The following is an 11310-nucleotide window of genomic DNA, read 5'->3' as shown; positions in this document are numbered from 1 at the left end:
AGTTTTTGTGCTCCTTTTATATTTCGTTTTACTGTCCCGTCTTCATATTTGAATGCAGATTCTATGGATTACAATATTCATCCATGATTGAAGCTTTGTCCGTTCATTGTTTAAAATATTGCCACATTTTCTTTCTAAGTCATCCTAGGATTCATCTTTGAAAGATGCCCTATCTTGATGAAGTGCCTTCTCAATTCATCTTTCAACTAATTAAAATTTCAATTGTTTAAGAAAGTGTGTCTACCCTGCCTCTTAAAACTGCGTGCTTCACTAACCAAATTCTTGTACTTTTGGTTATTATTCATATCTCTCGACTCCATGCCCAATGGATTTTTTCTCAGCCCCACCACAGTGATTTTGAAACCCTTACTTCCAAAAGATCTAGCCATTTTACTAATTACATAACCAATTATTGAGGTGACACTGGGTGACTTACTTATAAGAGAGAAGTCCTCTCTCGATTGGAAGGTAGCTTCCGATCTCCAACACTAGTTTAATGTTACCTTAGAATTTCCTTCACGGCTAGGAAAATTCCAAGTGATAACGCACGGGTCAGGCGGTCATGTAATATAATTTCTCTGGATGTAGCCACACATTCAATCGCTATCTCAAAGTATCATAAAGCTTTAGACTATGCTCTTATTAAAATTAAATCTACCCAATAGTAAAAAACTTTATGTTTTTCACTATTAAATTTAAATCTAATCCCTTTAAATAAAGAATATTTTATTTATTTTCCATTCATTAATAAATTTAAATATCTCACCAATAGTTAAAACTAGAAATACTCTATTATAAAACCCCAAAAAATCATTTGAAACTCAACCTATCTGTTAAAAAAATTAAATCTCAATAAATATAATCACCACTCTTATTTGGTGATATTCTAAAACATTTCCAATCATTTAAAGTGAGGTGTTGAGACCTTGGCTCCAATCATTAAAAGGATATTCAACAAGGTCCTCAAGGCGATTTTCTAGTGGAATGGACTACGAGCGTGGTTATCACTCTTTACAAAAGTGGATACATAAATAATCCCACTAATTACTGCACTATTATGGTCAATCCTCTTCTTGGAAAATTGTTTGGGAGCATGGTGAAGTGTAGAATCAACATCTGGGTAGAAAAAGAGGGTAAAGGAGCTCAAGGGCAAGCCAATTTTAGGCAAAGGCACTCTACCATTGATCATTGCATCACTCTTAGGCACTTCATCGAAAAAGTTTGGGATGTCTAGAGCGAGGAGGCCTTTTGCTGCTTCATTGACTTTAAGAAATCTTTTGACACTGTCTCTAGAGGTAAGCTCTAGAGAAGAATGGAAGAGCTCGAAATTCCAAGGGATTATAGAGCAACAGTGCATAAACTTTACAAGAAAGTTAGTGCTAAAATCAGAACTAAGGAAGTCTTTTCTGAGTGCTTTGGTAGTGACATAGGGTTTAAGCAAGGGTGTCCTCTTTCCCCCACGCTTTTCGGTCTATATATTGATGAGTTGGAAGAATGGGTGAACAACTCTAGTGGAGAGGGTGTTCAACTGGTGGGATATGTGGTGAAGCTACTTCTGTATATGTAGACGACCTTATTCTAATTGCAAAATCCGCTCATGGTTTGAGAGAGCATTTGAAGGCATTAGAGCTCTTTTGTCAAGAAGTGGGGATGCATGTAAATACTAGCAAAACTAAAGTCATGATCTTCTATTTGAAGTGGAAAAAACAACATGTTAGCTTTATTTTTGAGGGAAAAGCCTTGGAGTTAGTGGAAGAGTTCAAGTACCTAGGAATTATTTTTCACAATAGACTCAATTGGGAGACATGTAGAACTGAAAGGATTCAAGGGGGATGGACAACATCTTACCTTCTTCAAAATAGATGCAGGAAAGTAGAATTATGGGATTAGATATCCAAGAAAACTCTTTTTGGATTGTTTGTTACTCCGGTTGTCCTCTATGGGTGCGCAATTTGGGGGAGTAGTGTGTCAGACAACTGATCCAGGTGGATATTGGTGGCCACCTGCCAAGTCCACCTGGACCCCCACCATTGTCTTTCTCAGCATTTTCAGTTTCCTTAATTGTAGCACAACTTACTATTTTTAGTAGTTTTTCGGGTCCTGAACTTCCAGAGCCGTTTTGAGGCCCTAAACGACGTTTTTTGGGGAATCCAGGGGCAACATGGGTCCATCTTGTTCCAACAATGATAGTGCTCGGATAGATCTTTCTAATGAGCTATTGTACGCGTCAAACGGAGATCATATGCCAAAGTTACGACCCCGGGAAGTTGATGTACCAATTTACCCCCAAACGGGGCCCACAGTTTGGCGTTTCATCTCCTAGGGTTAGGTTTTGGAATGTTAAGGGTTTTCCATTGTTTCTCAACAATAAATAGGCCTTCGAGCCTCATTGTAACACAGTTCAGAGGCATGTAGCCATCACATCTCTTCTCAGAGATAAGCTACCATCGCCCTAGCTGGTTTATTTCCATTTCTGGTTGTAAGCATATTTCAGTATTTTCCATTAATGAAATGAAGTATTATTTCCGCTGCATCTTTGTGTATATGGTTATCTCTGTAATTTGTTGCGTTCCTGTTTAAATCCGGATCAGTGGTATCAGAGCGGTCTGCTTTTTCTTTGTTTTTCTTTGCATGTCCCCAACAAGGTCGGGATATAAGGAGTTAGGGCTTGAACTGGTTGAACCTTTGCAAGACCAGCCTCGCAAATCCCGACGGCCTCCCATGGCGGACGAGAAGAAAGACGAGGGGGCAGGAGATCCCATCAAAATCTTGCTCGAAGAAGCCCTCGAGCGACAACGGAACGCGATGATGGACAGCTTTGCCCAGATCCTTCAGCGGCTACCCAGAAGCAACGCATCGGCTTCCAGCAGCTACTCTGGAAACGCCACACCCTTTAAGGTACAAGTTAATTTTGAAATCTCCATATTCGAGGGTCAGATAGACGCAGATGCCGTAGATAAATGGTTAAATCTGCTAGAGGGTTATTTTTCTGTTCATGAATTTTCGAGTCGGGAAAATATTGTTTTTGCTCTTCTCAAAGCAGCCCCCCACGTCAAGGACTGGTGGGAAACCTACTGCGAGCAGAAGGATGAAAGTACTAGCTCACTATTTTCAACCGCACCCACCTGGGATTCGTTCCGGGATGCCATCAAGGAGCAGTACTACCCTGTCGGAAGCTATGAGGATGAATACATAAAGTGGACCACGCTGCGGCAGGGAAGGGACCAAGACGTGCCGGAGTTCACCAATCTTTTCCATACCCTTCGCACAAAGTTGGGTATCAAGGATTCGGAGCAACATTTGATACTCAAATACCGTGGCTGCCTGCACAAGTACATCCAGGAAGAAATACAATTCCTAAACATCCCCTCGCTCAGCGCAGCATACCGATATGCCGTCAAGGTCGAGCAGAAGTTTAAACAAAAGAAGCGAGACTTTGGATCTGCGAATCCAAAGCAGGGGAAAGGTGCCCCTAAACCACAGAACAAAGGACAAAGCCAAGGCGGGACAACCCAAGACAACCAGCCGAAGCCGCAAGCAAAGAACAGCGCCGCGAAGCCGAGAAAGGACACTGGAAAATGGTGCGAGTTCCATAAGAGCTCCACTCACAACACAAGTGAGTGTCGGGCCAAGCAGTCACTGGTGGCTGAGCTAAAGGTTTCAGAATCAGATGCATGTTCCAACTCTGAGTCAGAACCCGATAAGGGGTATGAAAAAGGGAAGCAGATCATTGATGCGGATCCCAGCGCCACTGTTGCTACCGCAAAGATCCAGAAAAATGAACCCGAAGATCCAGAGGAGGAGGAGCGTCTCTTCCACTCCCAGATGTGGGTAAAGGGCTCCCCGATACAGTTCATTGTTGATAGCGGGAGTCAAAAGAACCTCATTTCGGCAGAGGTCGTGAAGCGGTTGGGCTTACCGACCACAGCACATCCACAACCATACACCATTGGGTGGCTTCACCAAGGATGATATCTTCGCGTGAGCCAGCAGTGTCGCCTTCCATACAACATCAAGCCCTTCACGGACAAGGTATTGTGTGACATTGCTCCCCTTGAAGTTTGTGATGTATTACTAGGACAACCATACTTGTGGAAGCGACATGCTGTGTATGAATCAAGGTCCCGTGCTGTTATTATTACATTGGGAAATAAGTTGTTCAGGATACCCGAGGTAGCACCACCTGCCGCCATCTCTTTGATTATTGCAAAACAATGCAGTAAGATCATTTCCAAAACCAGGAAATTTGTTTTCCTGATGATACGCCCTCAAGGAAAGAAGAAGATAGTGGCGGCAGCCTCCAAACGGGGTCCCTCTGCACGACAACTACAGATGGACAAGGTTGTGGAGGAGTACGAGGAGATCTTCACCTCCCCGGCAGGGGTTCCTCTGCACTGTCAAGTCAAGCACTCCATCGATCTGACCCCAGGTGCGCCGCTACCCAATGGACCAATTTATCGGCGCTCCGTTCTGGAGAACGATGAAATCAAGAGGCAGATTCAGGAGCTCCTGCAGAAAGGTCACATCCGTCCGAGTTCATCGCCCTGTGGGAGCCCGATCGTGTTGGTACAGAAGAAGGATGGGACGTGGAGACTCTGTATTGACTATCGGGTGCTGAACAAGATCACTGTCCGTAATAGGTACCCGATCCCGCGGATTGATGACCTCCTAGACCAACTAAAGGGGGCGAAATATTTCAGCAAGATCGATCTGAAGTCAGGATATCACCAGGTACCAATCGAACCCTCCGATGTGTGGAAGACTGCCTTCAAATCCAAGGAGGGCCTCTTCGAATGGTTGGTCATGCCTTTCGGATTGACGAATGCTCCTGCAACCTTTATGAGGCTAATGGATGACATCTTGCGGCCATTCACCAACTCCTTTGTAGTAGTATACTTGGATGACATTCTGATCTTCAGCTAGAGTTGGGAAGAGCACCTCCACCACATCCGACAGGTTCTCCAAACACTGCGGCAACACAAGCTATGTGCCAATTTGGAGAAATGCACTTTTGGCATGACCCAGGTTCAGTGTCTGGGATACATCATTGATGAACAGGGGGTGCATGTCGATCCGACCAAGATCCAAGTCATTCGGGATTGGCCCTCTCCAACCACTCTAACAGAGCTCCGCAGCTTTCTAGGTCTTGCCAACTTCTACCGCAGGTTTGTGTTGGGGTTTTCTCATATTTCTTGGCCCTTGAGTCAAGTCACCAAGGGCGGGGCGAAAGCAAAATTCTTTTGGTCTGAATCTCAACATAAGGCATTCAGGGAATTGAAGGATCGCCTCTGCACGACACCAGTGCTCGCATTACCAGATTTACAACAACCATTTGAGGTCGAGACAGATGCCTCTGACTATGCTATTGGGGCAGTCCTTACTCAACATGGACATCCAGTGGCATATCACAGTGAAACACTTTCAGACACAGTCCGGAAGTACCCCACTTATGATAAAGAGATGTATTCCATTGTACAGGCCTGCCGACAATGGAAGCATTACATTTTGGGGAAGGAAACGGTCATCCACACAGACCACCGACCTCTGCAGTTCATACAGACCCAAGGGAAATTGCAGAATGATCGCCATCAGAAGTGGTCTACATACCTGCAACAGTTTCACTTGAATATCAAGTATAAAAAGGGCAGCACCAATAATGTTGCAGATTACCTCAGTCGGCCACCGATCATGGCGCTAACCACCGTGCTCAACTCTTGTGGGCACGAGACTGCTGATTGGCCACTTCTCTACAAAAGCGACCCAGAATTCGGCCACACATACCAGACACTCTTGGAGGGTCGGCATGTTGCAGATTTTCACCTCCAGGACGCCCTATTATGCCACCTCGGTCACCTTTGTGTTCCTTCAAGAGAGCGTGCCAAGATGATTTGGGAAGCACACTACAGTCGGGCTGCTGGGCATTTCGGGGTCGAGAAAACAGTGGCAGTACTGCAAAATTATTTCTATTGGCCGAATCTTCGACAGGATGTTGGGAAGTACATCCGATCATGTACTGCCTATGCCATTGCCAAACCGACCATTAAGAAGCACGGCCTCTATACCTCGTTGCCTACCCCTAGTCGACCTTGGGAATCCATCTCCATGGATTACATGTCAGGCCTTCCTTCCACTAAGCATGGAAATGACTGTGTTTTTGTGGTCGTCGACAGGTTCTCGAAGATGGCCATTATGATGGCCTGCAAGAAGAATATCACAGCAGAAGCCACTGCTAAACTCTTCTTTGAACGAGTGTGGGTGCACTTTGGGATCCCACAGTCTATCATCTCAGATCGGGACAGTCGGTTTCTCAGCACATTTTGGTCCAGTCTCTGGTCAATGCTGGACACCAAACTCACGAAGTCCACAGCCTTCCATCCTCAAACTGATGGCTAGACAGAGGTTGTCAACAGGATGATTGTGCACATTCTGCGCATGTATAACTCAAAGCATCCACGCACATGGGACGAGAGCCTCCCCTATGTTCAGCACAGCTACAACCGAGCTCTTCACAGCTCCACTGGCCATAGCCCTTTTCAGGTGGGTTTGGGATTCCAGCCACTATGCCCCATTGATGTGGCCATGCCCCTTGCAGCTACTCACATGAATTCAGCTCATGTCCAGTCCGAAACAGATAAGGCCACCAGCTTCATTGAGCGCATCCAACATATTCGCCAGCAGGTCCATGACATTCTTGAGAAATCAAATGCCAAGTACAAGCAGCGACATGATCAACACCGGGTGCCACACAAGTTTCAGGTGGGCGACAAAGTCTGGTTGCATTTGCAAAAGGAATGCCTTACTGGAGCCTATCGGAAATTGAGACCACTCCGATATGGTCCTTACACCATTACTAAGGCTATGGGAGACAATGCATTTGAGCTCAGCATTCCCCCATTCCTTGGCCTGCACCCAGTGTTCAATGTGGACCGCCTTCGGCCATACTTTCCACCATTGCTAGACACATCCGACATTGCAGAACAGCTCAAACCCACAGAATTAAATCCAGATTGCATGGAACAAGCTGCAACTGATCGGATCATGGACACACAGATCAAGAACACTCGCCAACAGAATATCCAACTGTATCGAGTTGTCAAAGCAGGCCAACTCCTTCAGCAGGGCAAGTGGCTCACCAGGGAACAAGTTCAGCAAAAGTTTCCTCATCTCATGGAGGAGCTCAACGCAATGGGGACCATTGCTTCCTAAGGGGGGAGGAATGATCCAGGTGGATATTGGTGGCCACCTGCCAAGTCCACCTGGACCCCCACCATTGTCTTTCTCAACATTTTCAGTTTCCTTAATTGTAGCACAACTTACTATTTTTAGCAGTTTTTCAGGTCCTGAACTTCCGGAGCCGTTTTGAGGCCCTAAACGACGTTTTTTGGGGAATCCAGGGGCAACATGGGTCCATGGAATGGACCGATGTTACGCGTTCCAACAATGATAGTGCTCGGATAGATCTTTCTAATGAGCTATTGTACGCGTCAAACGGAGATCATATGCCAAAGTTACGACCCCGGGAAGTTGATGTACCAATTTACCCCCAAACGGGGCCCACAGTTTGGCGTTTCATCTCCTAGGGTTAGGTTTTGGAATGTTAAGGGTTTTCCATTGTTTCTCAACAATAAATAGGCCTTCGAGCCTCATTGTAACACAGTTCAGAGGCATGTAGCCATCACATCTCTTCTCAGAGATAAGCTACCATCGCCCTAGCTGGTTTATTTCCATTTCTGGTTGTAAGCATATTTCAGTATTTTCCATTAATGAAATGAAGTATTATTTCCGCTGCATCTTTGTGTATATGGTTATCTCTGTAATTTGTTGCGTTCCTGTTTAAATCCGGATCAACAACAAATGGAGACAAGTAGAAAGAATTCAAAAACACTTAATCACTAGTAACTTTAGAGTCAAATCTACTGTCCCATATGAGATCTTGCTAGCAGAGGCTGGTTTGTTTCCGATGGAAGCTTTAGCAATCATCCATCTGTTAACGTATTTAAAAAAGGTGGATGACATGGATGAACATCGGTGGCCCAAGTTGATTGTGGCAGAAGAGTTAAAGCATAGGAAGAAAACTTGGAGGAAGTAGAATGACAAGTGGATGGGAAAATGGGGAATCAATTGGCAGGACTGTCCTCATTCTAAAGGGGAAATAAAAAATTGGGTACTTGAAAAAATTTAGGACTGCCATGTGGGAAAAATAGGTAAAAAAATGATATACATCAATAATCTCAACCCAACATGGTCGCATAATGAAAAGACCTATTTGAGTGCCGCAATCAAGGGAAAAGCTAAGATTTTAATAGCACAACTAAGGACTGGATCTCATCATCTTAGATGCGAAACAGGTAGATGGGTAGTTCCCAAGGAAGAATAGGAAGAAAGAACTTGTGTCTTTTGTGAGGAAGGAGTAGTGGAAACTAAATGACACTTCATCATGGAGTGTCTTGCCTATAAAGACATTCGTAGTCAGTTCGAAAACGACCTGAAAGTGGATACTCTTGATGAACTATTTGTGGAAAGAAAGCTTCACAAAACGACACACTTTTTGATCAAGATTCATGCCAAAAAACTATAATGGAAAAAAGCTTGATTAAATGATATATATTTTGTTAGTCATACATCTAAGTCCCTTATACCGTTTTGGTCTCATAAAAGTCATTAAAACAAATATTCCTTTGTTAGGAATTAAAACATATCTAAAAGTTCATGACTCGTACCCCAACCATCAAACCAACCTTGTTGGAGAGTGTGATGATGGGTAACCCTCACATCCACCTTCACGGGGTGATGGTACGCTCCACCACACACCTTCATGGTAAGGGTTGATGATGTCCGCCTCAACAAACACTTAAGGTGTACATGTGTACTCTACCAAAACATATATATATATATATATTTATGCGCACAGTCTGTATGACCCATGTCACACTAAGTTGAAAATATGCATGCCTGTCACGCATAGGAAATTCGCCATTACCACGGACGTTTTTCTTTAACCGTGACGGAGACGATGATGATCTGTGTGAAAATATTCATGCCTGTCACGCATAGGAAATTCGCCATTACCACGGACGTTTTTCTTTAACCGTGACGGAGACGATGATGATCTGTGTGAAAATATGCATGCCTGTCACGCATAGGAAATTCGCCATTACCACGTACGTTTTTCTTTAACTGTGACGGAGACGATGATGATCTAAGGCTCAAATCCAACTGACCGGCCGCTCGTATAAAAGGAACGAAAAGACAAAAACAGGGTTCAGAATCTTGTATTTGGTCTCTTCTTTTCGTTCACGCCGAATATAATTTAGCTCGGTGCTTCCATTCAATCGAATTTGATGGGCACACTTTCCTTAAGTGTCCATCACAGTACACCAACCACACGATCCTCCCTCGTCCATCCCTGTCAATCGTTTGTGGTTTGGCCATGGCCACAAGTTATTTTGGGTTACGATTTATCCTCTATTATATTTACAAACGTTGCTGAAATGAATATTCATTCACGTCCACTGGGTGATAACTTATCGTTACACAATTCCAATTTTCTCTCCGCCAACCGCGGGACTCTGGGGGAATTGAAATATTCGAAGCATTTTGGAAGTTTTCAGCAACCTTTATCTGTAATGAAGGATCATCGAATGTTTTGGGATAGAAATTGAGCATGGAAGGAGAAAACTCTAAATAGCTGCGGAAAAGATGGAGGTAGAATTCAATTATCTGCAGAGCGAGAGGATGCAAAGCAGGTCGATTGCAGCAACGTTTAAAGCAGAAATGTCAAGAGGGATGAAAAAATCTTTACTATTCGCAATCCAGTCACCGGGTCCCGGTTTAAATCAGCGCTTTATTACGCCACTGATTCCGATGCCGGTTTGGGGTTCGAAACCAGTAAAGAGCGTTACCAATATGACGAGGTATGTTAGGGTTGGTATACGAGGCACTTTCGAGCAAATAATGCGGAGTTTGCCGGTTGCATCCATTAATTCGGTGATGAATGCGGGCACTGCTGCGATTGCCGCGGCGTCTACGGCCGGGGGTTACTCTGTTCCCGCTGCTGTGACTTCCACCATAACGAATGTCGCCATTACTGCCATTGCCATTGCCTCTGGTGCTTGTCTTTCCACCAAGGTTGATTTTCTGCAGCCAAGAGTGCAGGAACAGCCAGGTATTCACCATGAAGTCTGTAACCATACTTACAATGAAATTTGCCTGTCACCTTCAATTTTGGGCCGTTTAAGTCTAATCGTTGCTTCCAGTTGCCGTTTAAACGAAACATGTGCAAAATCAAAATCAGCTTATGTCAATTTACAACCCTAATTTTGTCACCGACCGTTCCGCGCCTGAAGAAAAATGCTTAAAAATTACAAATTTACCGTGCGCTTAATTTCTCGGTTTAATTATACTAATTTCTATATATGCACACCTTTTGTTTACATACATTTTATTCCTATAAATATTTCTAATGCTGTAGGTATATCAAAGGGTTTATGTTGTCACAGCTGGAAGAAATTTACAGTGCATTTAATATCACTGTTTTCAAGTATACTAATTTCTATTCACGAACACTTTTTCTTTAAATATATTTTATTTCTATAATTGCATTTATAATACTGTAGATATATCAAAGAATTTAGGCTTTCATAGCAGGAAGAATTATTCAGTCATTTTGGTTTAAAAGCTGTGTTAAATGTCATTACCCCAAACGACGGTGTTCTTTATCAAATTTAACACAGTTCAAATTCAAATCGCAATGAATAATTGTTTTTTCCTGTCAAATTCCTCAAACAAAATGCAAAATATTTACAGTGCAATTAATTTCATAGCCTCTAAGTACTTGTATACTATATATTTTTTTATATATGCACAATGTTTTTTTGAATATATTTTGTTTCTACATATATGTATAATTTTCTTAAAGAAGTGGCCATTTATATAAATCAAAAGGGGCTGCCAGACAGCGTACAACTAGTTCAGTGAATCTACTTATACACAGCAAAAACCGAGTTTTTCTTCCTATAATTCCCCAACTATATTACTTGTTGAGCTATCCAGAAGCAGCACATAGTTCCCGTACATATAAGCATCATAGAAAAAGAATAGTACAACTCATTCCAGGCACTAGCAATAGTTTCCATATGGATGGATGACCTGAATGTTCTGCTTCTTCACCATTGGGTGCTGGTCTTGGTCAGGCTGGAGGACTCATCATTTACACAAGAAAGTTGGCAGAGGAGGAGATGCGTGCTATGATACTGTCAACGATGTGAGAGCAACTTCCATGTTAGTGCTTTTGGCCTGAAGGCTGCAGAG

At 43.3% G+C, this 11310-nt stretch overlaps 1 protein-coding gene across 2 annotated transcripts in view; it reads left to right on the top strand.

Moving 5' to 3' along the window:
- Positions 1 to 9099: 9099 nt before the first annotated feature.
- LOC149175309 (uncharacterized) overlaps positions 9100 to 11310 on the top strand; it is a 485878-nt gene continuing 483667 nt past the window's right edge. The window contains exon 1 of one of the 2 annotated variants that reach the window (XM_089419596.1): positions 9100 to 10165. In XM_089419596.1, coding sequence (XP_089275722.1) covers positions 9700 to 10165 — 466 coding nt within the window. In that variant the 5' untranslated portion in view covers positions 9100 to 9699. The remainder of the gene's footprint in view (positions 10166 to 11310) is intronic. The other variant, XM_089419594.1, reaches the window with a different exon arrangement.

Source organism: Pinus tabuliformis, chromosome 4_1 (assembly GCF_031772625.1).
Source record: "Pinus tabuliformis cultivar Carrire ecotype Pingquan chromosome 4_1, CPIR1, whole genome shotgun sequence".
Taxonomy (NCBI): Eukaryota; Viridiplantae; Streptophyta; class Pinopsida; order Pinales; family Pinaceae; genus Pinus; species Pinus tabuliformis.
This window is presented reverse-complemented; position numbering and strand designations above follow the sequence as displayed.